Raw genomic sequence first — 14290 nt, 5'->3', positions numbered from 1 at the left:
AAATTATTTTAGAGAGTCCTTTTTACAACTTCTTCTTCATTTTGTCCATGACTTTCCCAATGAGTCCATCCTTGGGGTCCCCACCACAATTCTGCCATTTTGGCCCTGGATTTTGGCATTGTGCCCTTGCTGCACAGCAGGTCAATGGCATCCTGGGTGCATTATCTCCAGCAGGCTGAGGGATTGATCCTTCCCCTCTGCTCCGCACTGGTGAAGCCACATCTGGGGAGCTGGATACAGTTCTGACCCCTCACACCAATACAAGGGAGACCTAGGCATACCAGAGAGAGCCCAGTGAAGGGCCATAAGGATGAGGAGGGGCCTGGAGCACCTCTCCTGTGAGGAAAGGCTGAGAGATCTTGTTGGTCTCAACAGTGTCCATAAATACCTGAAGGGAGGGTGTAAAGACGGAGCCAAGCTGTGCTCAGTGCCAGGACAGGAGGCAGTGGGCACAAAGAGGAACACGGGAGGTTCCCTCTGAACACCAGGCAGCACTTCTGTGCTGTGCAGTGACGGAGCAGTGGCACAGGCTGCCCAGAGGCTGTGGGGTGCCCTCCTTAGAGACCTTCAGCAGCCAACTGGATGCAGGCTGGGCACCCTGCTCTGGGTGTCCCTGCTGAGCAGGGCTGGGGCAGGTGGACCCAACAGTACCTTCAGCCTCAACCACTCCACGTCCTCATGAGTTCCCATCATTCCCATCATTGATTTACCCTCCCTGGATCTTTACTTATCTTAGGTTCTACTTCTTTTTCTCAGTCCCCATTTCCCTCCTTGCATTTCCTAGTAAACCTTCTGACACCTGTACTCAAAACACAGCAGAGTATCCACTATTTCATGAGGGCCACCATTTTTCCTCACACCTTGGTTTTCGGGGCTGAAGACAGGCAGGACAATTTAGGCACGACAGCTACCAGAGTTGCCATTTGACTTTCTTCTTTCAAACGGAGACAACGCTCCCCGCCGAGCTGCAGCCGACGTACCACAGACACTCGCCAGGACGCACGCCAGGAGCGCAGCACTTCCTCCTCCCGCCTCGTGGCTCGCCCCGCCCCTCAGGCCCCGCCCCCCGCATGCCGGGGCTCGCTCCGCCGCCGCGTCGATAGGGGTTCGCGCTGCCGGTTGGGCCCCGGCTGCCGCCCGGCGCCGCTGCCGGGGCCGAGCCCGAGGCGTTGGAGGATGCGGCGGTTCGCGCGAGTGGCGCTGCTGTTCCTGGGCTGCGGCGTCTGCTCGCTGCTCTACGGCGTCAGCCAGCTCGCGCTCTCCCTGGAGCAGGAGGCCGGCGGCGCCCGGCAGCGGCAGGCCCGAGAGTCGGCCGCACCCGGCGGCGGGCGGCAGGCGGGGAGCGCGGATGGAGGCGAGGAGGGGGCCGGCAGGTACGGGCCGGGGCCGCGGGTTCCCCGCATTCCTACCAAGCGGGCGCGGGGCGCGCTGCTCGCCGGCCGCGGGCGGCCCCGACTGGTGGGAGACCGGACCGGGAGCGGCCTGCCGAGGGCTGCGAGGAGGGGGCGGGCTGTTCCACTCTCCGAGCTCGGGTGCCGCGAGGGGTTATTCGGCTGTGGGGCGGCAGCGGGTAACTCTGTGAATAGTTGTGGCCGGCTTCAAGCTTCAGTGCTAGTTCTCCCGTCGCACCTCTGTGCTCGGTGTTAGCGTGAACTGGGTCGTGTACGAAAACTCCCGTTTCTCCTTTCCGTGCTCTCCCACCCCGCCTGGCCGCACGGCGGTCCCTGCGGACGGGGCCGGCAGCAGAACTGTGCTGCTGTGTGGCGCGCGGGCAGCCCAGGTGCGCAGCGCTGGCACTGAGCGCGCGATTCGCTGTGAGAAGGGTGAGTTCTGTAAAGCTGTCATAAAGTCTGTGCTAGGCTGAAGCTGTAGGAGAAATTAGGACCAAGATTTTCTCGGCCAGCTTGGCCTAACTAAGTCCGACGTTACTTTCAGGTGCGTTGTGGTCCTAGAACCAAACGTATTTTAAAGCACTACTTATTTCTTGGTTAATATTCGCACTAATTCAAAGATACTGATGGAGGAGAACTCCAATGAGGTGAAACTTCTTACCTGCTGCATTAGGGCGGGATGAGATAGAAATCTGCTCTGTGTTGCAATGCAGAAAAGCCTCACAGACTGAGGTAGTTATCTTCCAAAGGTTTAAGTGCCATAGGTAACTCAAAGGCATATGCTTTCGTGGAGACAGACCTTTCTGCAAAATCGGGCGACATCCATGGGAATTCTTCGCCTATAAACTGCTGTCAAAATAAAGACTCTGGGTGAGCATCTTCCCATTGTGAATTGTTGGAAGTTTCTGTGCTGTGTCTGCACAACTTGGGGGTAGGTCAGTGCCTTAGCACTTAAACTATCTTATTACAGGCCTTTAGTGGAGCCTTAGCTCTTAAACTATCTTCTTACAGGCCTTTCCTTTTCCTCAAGGAAAAATTCCATCCTGTGGCAGTAAAGGAATGCCCCGCTGAATCTTCCTTTAGATGCTTGTTTCAGTTATTCTCACATTGAATCCTGTTGTGTTCTCATGTGTAATCAATGAACACATCTTCATGAGTGTCTTAGTAGTGGTCAGATTTCATACTTCAGCTGTTTCTGTAGTGGAGATGGAGTTGATAGCCACAAAGCTGCTCAATGCCCGTTGCCGCTGTCTTGCAATCATGCCCTATACTAAGGGTTGTAATAGCCTTATGGAACGAATTACGTTCAGAGAACCTTTTAATCCTCCCTGGAGTTTAATGTTTCTTATGCATTTGTGGGAGCTCTCAGCAGTGAGGTGCTTCAGCTGTTTTTACTGTTGGCTGTAAAATGCAGTTTAGCGACACAAATATTTCTGTCATCTGAAGGCATTCATGGACTCAGCGATGTTTTCTTCTTCTCTAAGCTGAATAGAGTTTTCTTCTCCCAAATAATCAGGTTTAGTACATGACAGAAAAGCAGAAGGAGTTTGGTCATATTTTGTGGTGGAAGGCAGAAATTAAAGATTTCTGGTGGCTTTCAGAAGCATGCAAACATGAGAAGTGCAAGCTGTGAATAAAGCTTCAGAGTACCACACCTGCCAGAGTTGCGCAATAGTGCTGATGCTTCTTAGTAGAGAATCTTTAATTAGAAAGGAAGCACTGTGTTGAAACTTGAATGACAAGCTGAGGCGAGATCCTTCAATAAACATAATTCAAGGGAGATTGCTGGGTAATCACTTTGGTAATGAGGTGTTTGTTTCAAAGGCTGCATTAGCCCCAGGAACAAGATGACTACAGACAAAAAGCAGTGTCTTGAAACTGGGTATAAAGAGCTGCAAAGGTTTTTATGAGGAAAAAAACCCAGTGAGGTTGTGGATGCCCCCTCCCTGGAAGCTCTCAAGGCCAGGCTGCATGGGGCTTTGAGCAACCTGGTCTAGTGGGAGGTGTCCCTGCCTACAACAGAGGGGTTGGAAGTAGGTGATCTTAAAGGAGCCCAAACCATTCTATGATTCTAAAGCGTTTTGAGAGGTTTAGATAAAGCCTGAAACTCCATCTTAGGTGTGAAGAAAGATCAACGCTGATGATAAATTGTCCTCCAGATTCTCCATTCCAGTGTATGACAGTGTAAATACTGTCATATGTAACAGCTAAGTGAGCAACAGACCTGAACCTGAAGAAAGGGAATATTGAAGTGACCACATCTGGAAGATACAACGTTGGTCAAAGCCAGTGTATGAAGTCAGCCTTTTTTAATTTGCTGTTATGATTTATGGATGAGGATGAAGGCTGTGGAAAGAATGAAAAAACAAAACAAAACAAAAACAACAAAACCAACAGTGGATAAGTGCGCATTTGCAACGTATGTCATTATTAATATTTGCTACCTGTGGAATGTCCTTTCAAGTCAGCACTCCTGCATGTGCTTTTCGATCATCTAATTAGCAGGCTATTACTGTGCTTATGAGAAGTGAATCTTTGGTTAATTTTCTCAATATTGCCACTTCAGCTAAGCAGAAAATCTTCATCTTCCTATTCAGGTCCGAAAGGAGTGCTGTTCTGAAGGCAAGTTTGTGAAAAAGAGCAGGAAAGCATCAGTAATCAGCTCCATGAATTCTGCGGGGTCAATGAACCCGACCCTACTAAACATTAAAAAAAAAAATTAAACATTTTTGCATTATACTCCAGTTTAACATTTTCATGCAGGTAGCAGTGTTGTGTGTAGCTGTCACTGTTCTGTGATGTGTAACTGATGCCAAACTACATCTGTTTCTTGCTGTATGACTAGGCTGGCAAAGGGCGAGGTGAGTGGACTTTACTGCATGGAGGAGTGTAAGAGGTATACCCACAAGCTTTGGCAGCAGAGTAGGATGTCGGCAGTAGGTAGGCAGATACTTTGGGCTGTGTGAGAACTTAGCCAGCAGTTTTACCATAACGCTTCCCAGCTACTCCTGTGCCTTAAGGAGTTGTTTGGTCTAGAAACATGGAGTGAAACTGTTAAAAGGTGAAGCGTGGAATAATTTGAAGTTGAAACTTCATTGAAGAAATAAAAACTCAGCTGAGTTTGTCGTATGGCGGAGTTGACTAACAAATGTTATGTTACACAGACGTTATAAATTAATGGGATATTGCCAGAGTTGTCCTGTGTTGCACATTTAACATTCAATTTAGGCTCTACTGGCTCTTGTTTAATAAAGCTATTGCTTTTCTGTTAAAATACGTTGAAACAAAGGGTCAGTTCAGGAAGAGTTATTCAGAAGAATCAGGTCTTCTCAGTGTGCTTTGGTGTTGAAGTGGGAAACTCATTATTTCCTAACTTTTTGCTCCTGTATGTATGAACAGGAAGGAAATAAAAACGTGGCCTTCCTGTTTTGCTGCAGCAGTCTCTCTGGGTTAGTTGATGCTTGCTGTTGATTAGATTTAGCTTGTTAGTGCAGTGCTGACAGCAGTACAGCAGCCATGACCCATGTTAGGTGATTGCAACCCCGAGTGGATGTGCTGCTGAGCTCTGTGAAGTTACAGTAATATAAAAGACAGCGTCTGGACTGGAAAGCATGGATGAAAGCCATGATCTCCCTTAACAGTAAGCTCACTGGTGTACTTAACAAAAGGATTTGTTTTATCACTAATTGCTGGGAGAGTCCTTGTGGTTGGAACTTAGCTTGCTTGAGCACAGGGCCTCAGTCTTAATGTGAGTAATGTGTTGCTATATATTTTGTACATAAAATTAGAATCGTCCCAAATCCTTCTTCTCAGCCATAATATGGACACTTTCACAGTGTCTGTGAGACTGAAGTTTTTATTATCCATTTTTTTGTTGAAGCTAAATTATCCTCTAGAGGTCTTAAATGGCTTGCTGTCTAAAGGAGCGATACCTTTATATACCTTGAATTGACATGGATCCAATGTTTTTTAAAAGTGTCTTTTTCTTAGTTTTGGTATTTTGGCAGTGGTTGATGTTAGAACTCGTCCAACGTGGCCGTCTGATGGAGGGGTGGCTGCTGCACCTCCCATCCCTGTGGGCAGCCAGTAGCAGAGCTCAGCACTTATTCCTAGTGGGGACACAAACCCACACTACATGTGTATACACGTGGCTGGCCACAGGCATCAACATGGAGAAAAGAGCACTTGGGGAAGCACAAACAGCACAGGTGGCCTGATCCTATTCCCTTCTCTGGCTGATGAGCATGAAAGCCTCTTAGTAAAAAGTATATAAATGTAGATCCTTCCAGTAACTGGTCTTAGATGCTCAATCTGTGCAGGAGCTGGTCCTGACCCCGTAGTCTCCTCCCTGCTGCTGGCCTGGACGTGGGCACCCATAAGGCTTGCAGCTCTGCTTTGGTTGCTGGTACTCAGAGCTCCACAGCATACGCATGCATGCACACGTGTGGGACTGAGGATCCCTCCAGTCACTGACCTTAGTCTGTCTGTTTGGCAGCTGGGCTGCCTGGTCTCCCAGTTGCTTCATGAAGATGAGTGTTTTGCTTGACTGGTTCCAGGCATATGGACCGTATTTGTCAACCCCTACACCTCCAGACACAAAGACTTTTGGAGCAGGCTGGGACCTCCTGGTTCTTTCAGCAGCTGTCTTACACTTTGAGATTTCATAGAATCATAGAATTGCTAAGGTTGGAAAAGACCCACAGGATCATCCAGTCCAACCATTCGCCCTTCACCAATGGTTCCCGCTAAACCATGTCCCTCAACACAACATCCAAATGCTCTTTGAACACCAGTTCATTTCTGCAGTCTGACTCAGCCTTACAGCCTCTCTGTTACCTGGCTGACAAGCCTGTGACCCTCTTTGTTGGTGAATCCAGCTTGGAAGTTGCTAGTAACAATGCCCCAGTGTGCACACCCACAGTGCTGTGTGCACTCAAGTCAGGGCTCTCCAGTTTCAGGCACTGCAGACAAGCAGGCCCCTGTGATTTGAGGCTGCCTCTTGGACTTCCACGCACGCATGTGCACACAAAATAGAGCACCCCTTCACTCAGGATACAGAAATAGTGTTTATTAAGGAGACTGGTGATCAGGCTCGCAACACAGACGGTTCTACTAACTGACAGCCTGCTTATGTGTCACTGAACCCTCTTCTTTCTGTGTTTGCCTTCTCTCTGGTTCTGGATGCTTTGCTTTCCTTGTCTTTGGTCCTTTCCCTGAAGCTGCCCAGCTCCTTACTGCAGTCTGTTTGGCACAACCCCAGAGTACTCCTCAGGGAGTGTGGAGCACCGCCTTTGTGCTGCGTAAGTGGCGGGGTTCCTTCAGCTGTCTGTCGTTTCTCCTTTAATTAGCCTTTAACCACATAACCTGTAATAGATGGGAGCAAACCATCCTCTAGTGCTGAAGGTAAGTATTCCTGCCTGACCAGCGCTCTCTCGGATAACTTGTTTGATTAACAGGCGAAATGCGCCTCCTTAACTTTGTAAACCACTTGGGACACCTTATTTGTCATCCAGGCTTTTCTTATATATTACTCTAGCTCTTAATTAAAAAAAAAAAAAAAAATCAAAAACAAAACTTGATGAATATAATTTCTGAACGGTCTTCTTGTGAATAACAGAAAAGGTACTCTGTCGATTTCAGTCTCTTAATCCACTGCGTGTGGAAGCTGTAGGAACACAGCGGTGTGTGATCAGTTGAGAGAGGCTTCTGTTGGCAGGAAACAAGGCTTAATGTTTGCTAAATCATGCGTGCATCTCAGTAACGCTTCTGTTTCAAACAAACGCAATTTGTGAATGAAATCCAAGCCTGACAACCTTGTCATAATATGAAAGGGGATATTGGAAGGGCCTAATGTGGCAGAGAAAGCACTTGGGCATTAATTCTAGTTTTTGCTATGGTAATCTGGGTAAGGAAATAGCTCAGGGCAGCTAAGAAAAACACAGCGCTTGTGACGGCTGGAAGAAGAATCCCTGTAATAATAATAATAATACAATAATCTCTCAAACCACAATACTGTTTTTGAGGGTCTGTTAAGTTGTCCTCAGAAGAATGAGAGGCAGTTACTACCAGAAGGTGTGCACTGAGGATCGTAGAAATTGCTGTTCGGATATGTGCCATGAAATTGTTGCCATTTTTTTTTAAGCTTCAAAAGCCCCAAGGATGAATGTAGGCAGGGAGAATGCATAGCTTTGTACCACTGACTTTCCTCAGTAATATTCAGAAATAAGGAAGCCGCAGGCTATGTTAACCTTTTTTATACACATATATTTGTTTGTGGAGACCATTCTATTGTCACGAGATAGAATGATTCCGATAGTCCTGCCAGCGCGTGTAGCCACAGGATATGAGGGTTTCCTGTGATCTCTACCAAAGAGCTCAGCCCCGCCAACCATTAACGAGGCGTTGTGTAACACTTCTGTGTGTTTATCAGTTCATTTGTCTGTAGGGTCAAGAAAAAAGATCATACAGTTTGCAGTTTTTTGTTCTTGCAGCAGTCTTTTAAGTGTGATTTTCACAAGGCATGCATGGCCCATGTACGTGTCAGATAACCCAGCCGAGGTGGTGCCCATTCATTTCAAACTCATCAAACAACTTCCAGTACAGCTGAGCTGTAGTCTTTCAGCTTTCCATCGTCAGCTTTTTCTCTGGTTTTCCTTCTTGCACGTTTTTCCTTCGTGAATGCTGGCTTTTAACAAAGATAAACACCATTGGCATTATGTTAACAGGGCATAATGATGAAGCATAGGAAGTCACTCAAGAGGGTGCACCTCTTGCTTAGCAGTGTTCCACATGCTCATGTAAGATTTTAAATCTCATGGTTGATTCCCTCATCAGAACCTCAGAACATGCACTTCTATTGCTTCTTTTTTAAATATTTCCTATGATCTTCTTGCATAAACTTTCATAGCAGACCAGCATACCTTTTTAGCTGTTAGTGTAACAAAAGTGAACAAATGACTGCTCTTGGTATTAGTATATAGAAGGAAAACTTGTCAGATGGGGTGATTATTTCTGTATTGCAGTAACCTTTTGTAGTGAAACAATTTAATTAGCTGGTGCTGCAAGTCCTATTATTTTTTTTTTCTTTTAAATAAATTTTACAGGTTTGCACTGAATAGTCCTGGGTTAATAGGGATTGTGTTAAAATGGATAATATGCACCTGAAAATGAAATGTTCTAACTTCTCTGCTTGTGATAGATAAGAGATGCTGCAGTGGTGAGAGATCTTTCCAGCTTTAAGTGTAGCCTTTCACTCTGTCAGCTATAGATTTGCACTAAGCAAGGACCATAGAATGACCTTCAGAAATCCCACCCCCTTTGTTTCTCTCACTCTGAAAATAAGTAGAGAGGAAAAGCTGATAGGATCGGGACCATATATCCTTAAAAGAATCCTTCCTGATTGGCACCTCCTCTTTTATATTATCCAAGATCCGTAATTAACTGATCAAATTATGTTTGAGCTACGAAATAATCCTATTAACTTTGCCGTATAATCAGTAACATTTATATAGGTTATTTTTGTCTTATCCTGTTAGGTGTAAGAATTTGTCTGTATCTTTCTGGAATTCCTATTGGATGCTGCCCTCTGATGTTTGTGGAGTGAACTGCTTTTGGGAAGCTGCTTTTAGGTAGGATCTATTATTAATTAGTTCTTTATTTTTTTGATTGCAGACAAGTGCAGCTAATACAATAGTATTTGTGTCTATTAAGCAAGGTGACAAAGCAAAATATTGTGGTTGCTTCGCATTTCACATGTTTATGTTACAGTTGTCTTTGGACTTTGTCCTTCTGTTCTATTATATTTTCCAACTGTGCATTGAAGAAATGTAATTACAAAGAATTCTTAGGGTTTTTCAGTTATGTTGCTTTCTTAAAAAAAAGGGCTTGTTAACAATGGTAAAAAGTCTATCTGAAAATAATCTTAAAAATGACTGGTGATTTATTTTTGGCAGAACTTGGTACTCGTGATATCACTTGCAATAAAAACTGGCAAGTATGTTTAGTAAAGTCCTGAGTTTTTTTTATTAAAATTCCATATTATCAAGGGTATGAAGAAGGTATTTCATCCAAAACTACTGAAACAGCTACTTTAGAATGTAATTTAAAATACATCACATTAAAGCACATACTGTATCCTTAAAGTTTTATCTTTACCAAGACATTTAAATGTTTTGATGTGGTTGTTCACATGCCTTAAAGCTGTCAGATTACAATAGTAGCTTGTAAAGAAACTGAAGAAGCCTTAAGCTACTTGACAGGTATCTTCTCTAACCCACGTAGTTCTCCTCAGTATATAAATATGATTTTAAGTTATTTTTTCTTATATTTAGAATTCAAACAAACAGCCATTGAGATGGATCTCTTCCTTTTTGTCTAAAAGCCCATTTTTTTTCTAGAGAAGCTAAAGGAAAACAATTGTTTAGCTTCACGAGGCTTAAAATACTATTGAACATTATGGTAGTGGGAAAGATTCTATGTAGGTCTCTCCAAAAGTAATGCATCTTATTTATTTCCATGGAAACTACAACAGATACAAAGAGCACAATAACACTATTTGACAGAGCAAATTCTCAGCTACAAAACTATTTTTCAACATAGTCACCACCGTTAGCTCTGCATTTTCACCTGCAATGGAAAGTGGCTGCATGCCACGCTCACAAAATTCTGCACCAGCGGAGGTGACCCACTGTTGCCACTGCTGAAATGCACCACCCACTGCCTCACTGTGCTTATATCCACTGGTTGGTCTCCATAAACATTCAACGAGAGTTGATGAATGTCAGTGGGTGCATTTTTTTTTTTCCTGCGTGGCTTAGGTTGATTTTTAGGTGCCCACATAAACTGGGACTGCTGAATCTTTCCCTCTGCCCTAAACTGCCAGTGTATCATCTTCCTTTGGCACAAGGATTCATCTGAGTTTCCTTTAGCTGTCTGGATGAACTCAGTTCACGTATTTTCCCCTTCAGGTTAGGTTTTTTGGGGTTTATCATGAAGTTTACATCATGAAGTTTAGCACTAGGGTGATGTCAGTGCTGTTGTGGTGGGGTGTAGGGGCTTAGCTTGTGCTTTCTGGAGAGACAAAGTATAACTGTAAACCTCACTGATCCAGTCTAACTGTTGTGCAGTGCTGAAGTAGGAAAGTGCCCCACTGCCTTCTAACCCCTTTGCCTATTGTGATACCCACAAACTCTATGCAAGATGTTGTAACACATCAAAACAGCAAAGAACGTCCAGGTCTTCTGCCAGGCTCAAGTTAAGTAGTGGGAACGTGGAACCAGAAATAGAGAAACAGTATGCAGTTCCTTTGTGTGTACATTAAGCTATAATATGTATTATTTGATTAATAATGCTGCATGTGGCTGAGAAAGTACATCTCTTGAGACATGCATTGATGATGGCCTCATGGGGATAGTGCAGTTCCTTTCACATTGAATCCTAATACATGCAAAGTCTCATGTTGATTGATTTTTTTGAAGCTGAAAGAAAATGTATTGCTTAAATGTGGAAAGATTGTGATGATGTTCAAATTAATCATTTCATACGAATGAAATACGATTATTTAATCAATACATTCAGTGAATCCCCACATGTTGTGCTGATGCTGGTGCTTGTTGAATTCCTCAGTGAATCTGTCCTAACTTCAGAGGACCTCCTCACTTCCCCAAACTGTTATACTTCTGTGTTTTAGTGGGTTCAGTTTGTTTCAGGGAGCTGCAGTGAGTGCCACAATTTTGGCTTACCCAGGACAGAGGTGAGGAAGGTGGCAAAGAGGAAAATGCTTCCTCTTTGGATGGCAGTAAGTTATTACAGTGGCTCAGCACAGCCTGCTGCATAAGCTTCATTGCCTTGTATGTGCTGGGAAATCACAGAAAGTAGGTGCAGTTCAGTTTCACCTTTGGATATGACTTCTAGTTTTGTTTCTTTCTCAGATAAAATCGGTGCATTGTCTGAAGTGCTCTGATAAGTTGGAGAGTTCAGACCTTTGATACCATTAGCGTTTATTTTTACATCTAATCTGCAGGTGAGAGATATTTCCATGAGAGGAAGAACTTGGTGTAAGCATTTTTGAAATGTATCTTGCTTACATCATTTTCCTCTGAGTTACTGCATGTGTTTAAAGCAAGGAGTGACAGCAAATGTGTGCATTTATAAGACTCATGTTTGTACAACAGAAGACTGGAGACTCATAGGCTTGGAAATTCTAAGGAGAGGTATTCATAGAGAGCTCAGTCTGACTCATGCTATGGCTCATTCAACCTTGCTTGCCACCAGTGAGCTCTGAGCAGTTCATAGAATCACCAAGGTTGGAAAAGACTTCCAAGATCATCCGGTCCAACTGCCCACCTTCCACCAATGTTTCCCACTAAACCATATCCCTCAGTACAACATCGAAACGTTTCTTGAACACCTCCAGGCATGCTGACTGCACCACCTCCCTGGGCAGCCCATTCCAGCGCCTGACTACTCATGATCAGCTGACGATTCTAGTAATGTTTTATATGGATGTTGTCTCTTTCAGTTAATCCGTTCAAGATTTGTTACCTCTACGGTCTGTGAGAAGGACTGCGGAGCTATTCTGTACCCGTTTTATATCAATGTTCTGATTATTAACACTGTTACAGACATTGCCTATCTAACTTACATTGCCATTTTCTGGGTGCATTCATGTCCTGGTGGTGTGGATAAATTAAGCTGAATTGTGACAGTCCTGAAAAACAGGATTTTTTTAACTACTTAGCTCATTGCAGGATGAGGCTCCCAACTCCTGGAGTAGATATGTGAATGACTAATATATTGTAACTTCAAACTTAATCTACCAATTGAGTTTGTAATTGAACAGATGACATTTAGACGTTATATGTAGTGGTATCATTAGCATACTTAGGCTGTAATCAGAGCTTATTTTGTGTGTTTTTAATTCAGTGCTGTAGTAGAAAATTAAGTAGAGTAAAAACTAGAATTTTCATCACTTCCAAACGCAGATAATTTTAGTAGTTACCTTGATCCTACTTTCTGTAATTGTGGGAATGATTTCCCAATTGCATTTTAATCAGTGCAGGCTTTACTGCCTTCTCACTCTGCTTTTTTTTTCCCTAGTGAGTAGAGGCTGCTGGGTTTGCCTCCATAATGATTCATTGATTTAGATCAAGCACAAAGCTTTAAAAGAAGAAGTGTGATAAGTAAACCATCTGTGTTCTATTTACAAATCTACCATTTGATCTTCTGAGACATGTTAAGGTGGCAGATTTGAAATGATACTGGTTGCTTAGATGAAAATATTTGTCCTGCAGGTCCTAAAAAACACAATTTGCATTATCATAGAATCCTTAGAGTTGGGAGGAGACCTCTGAAGGCCATCTAGTCCAACTTCCCTGCAGTGAACAGAGGCACCTCGGCTAGATCAGGTTGCCCAGGGCCTGATCCAGCCTCACCTTGAAAGTCTCCAGGGATGGGGGCATCAACCACATCTCTAGGCAACCTGTTCCACTGCCTCACCACCCTCATTGTGAAAGATCTTTTCCTTATATCTAACCTAAATTGACCCTCCTTGAACTTTTCCATGGTAATTATCAAAAAACTTACATAAGGAAAGTTTTTGCACTGATACTGTTGCTTGCTGACTGTCTATACTGAAAGTGAAAACATATTTTCAATAGGCTCTTGTTTGTTCTAAGTGTGAGTGGCTTTCACTTTTTCACATGACTTCTTCAGAGTTGAAAAAACCATTTTTAAGCAGAGATTTAAGAAAATTGAACTCATGAGCTCATAAGCTCATAAAACAGATTAGATGTGGGCAAAGTGACTCCAAAAACATTACAGCAAACGTTTTTTTGTTGTTGTGTGACTTGAAGTGTTCCTTTATTTGCAGTGTGACATGACGGAGAAAAATAATCTTTGAATCTCACTGTTGTGTTTTAGGGCTGCTTTGGTGTAATATTCATCATACTTTATTCATGGAAAGCTGTGTTCCATGTGGTTCGGGAACTTGGCTTTCAGCTACGCAGTTTGTATAGGTAGTGCCATTATTTATCACATGACCTTGCAATATCAATGTAGGCTCTCATGACTTCAGGGCTTAATTATTGTAATTCCCTTTTCAGTGGATTAGTGATGAGGCTAATCTGCTGCTTGCAGCTTGTTCAGACTGCAGTGCTGTATTTATTTGTGGATTTCAGCTACCCTCATCGCATTCAGCTTGCTTTGCATCAGCTGCTTACTACATGGTGTAATGTTTAGATTAGCTTTAGGTATAAAGGTCTGAATGTTCATGCCTTGGTTATATTTAAAGGTTATGCTTTTTTTTCCCCTCTTTTAAACTGAACTAATATTTCAGCTTTTGCTGCAGGACATCTGAAAGGATTTAGTCTGTGGATTGAATCTTCTGAATGTCTGTGTTTATGTGTTTGTGCCAAGTGGGTTTAAACTGTCATTAAAATTGAAAGAGAATAGTGTGACCCAGGTGACTAGCCAGTAAGTTGCTAAGAAGTAAATGGCTGATGTTAATGGAGAAGCACTAGAATATCCTTGACATCTACATAGGACTGACAGACATAACACGATCTTTGAGATACCTTCTCCTTCAGGACTGGCACCTGGAGGTCAGGGTGAGGTATTCTGGAACATATTAAGTGACACTGTTAAACAATTGAATCAAGCCCTAGGTATTTACTTTGAAGTAAGATGAATTGTTGTCTGGGCTCCATTGCCTTCCCATCAGGTCTCTATTAGTTTGAATGGGAGCTTAGACACAATCTCATATGCCAGCATCTTCACGTAGATGTCCAGTTTTGGATCTAAATACTACTTGTCTTTCATCCATGTGATTTTTGTATACAAGTTTTAAACCTTGACTTAATATTGACTATATGTTCTAATTGAAGCTTTATCCCTCATATCCC

The 14290-nt window shown here is 43.5% G+C and overlaps 1 protein-coding gene across 2 annotated transcripts in view; it reads left to right on the top strand.

The window, feature by feature from the left end:
• The first annotated feature begins 1061 nt into the window (after window positions 1-1061).
• The window catches only part of GXYLT1 (glucoside xylosyltransferase 1), a 31076-nt gene continuing 17847 nt past the window's right edge, over window positions 1062-14290 (top strand). Inside the window, exons 1-2 of one of the 2 annotated variants that reach the window (NM_001030736.2) lie at window positions 1062-1373; window positions 8927-9019. In NM_001030736.2, coding sequence (NP_001025907.2) covers window positions 1177-1373; window positions 8927-9019 — 290 coding nt within the window. In that variant the 5' untranslated portion in view covers window positions 1062-1176. The remainder of the gene's footprint in view (window positions 1374-8926; window positions 9020-14290) is intronic. The other variant, XM_015281195.3, reaches the window with a different exon arrangement.

The sequence above is a fragment of the Gallus gallus genome, chromosome 1, assembly GCF_016699485.2.
Source record: "Gallus gallus isolate bGalGal1 chromosome 1, bGalGal1.mat.broiler.GRCg7b, whole genome shotgun sequence".
Classification (NCBI taxonomy): domain Eukaryota; kingdom Metazoa; phylum Chordata; class Aves; order Galliformes; family Phasianidae; genus Gallus; species Gallus gallus.
The sequence above is the reverse complement of the archived record's forward strand: the minus strand, read 5'-3'. Positions and strand labels throughout refer to the sequence as shown.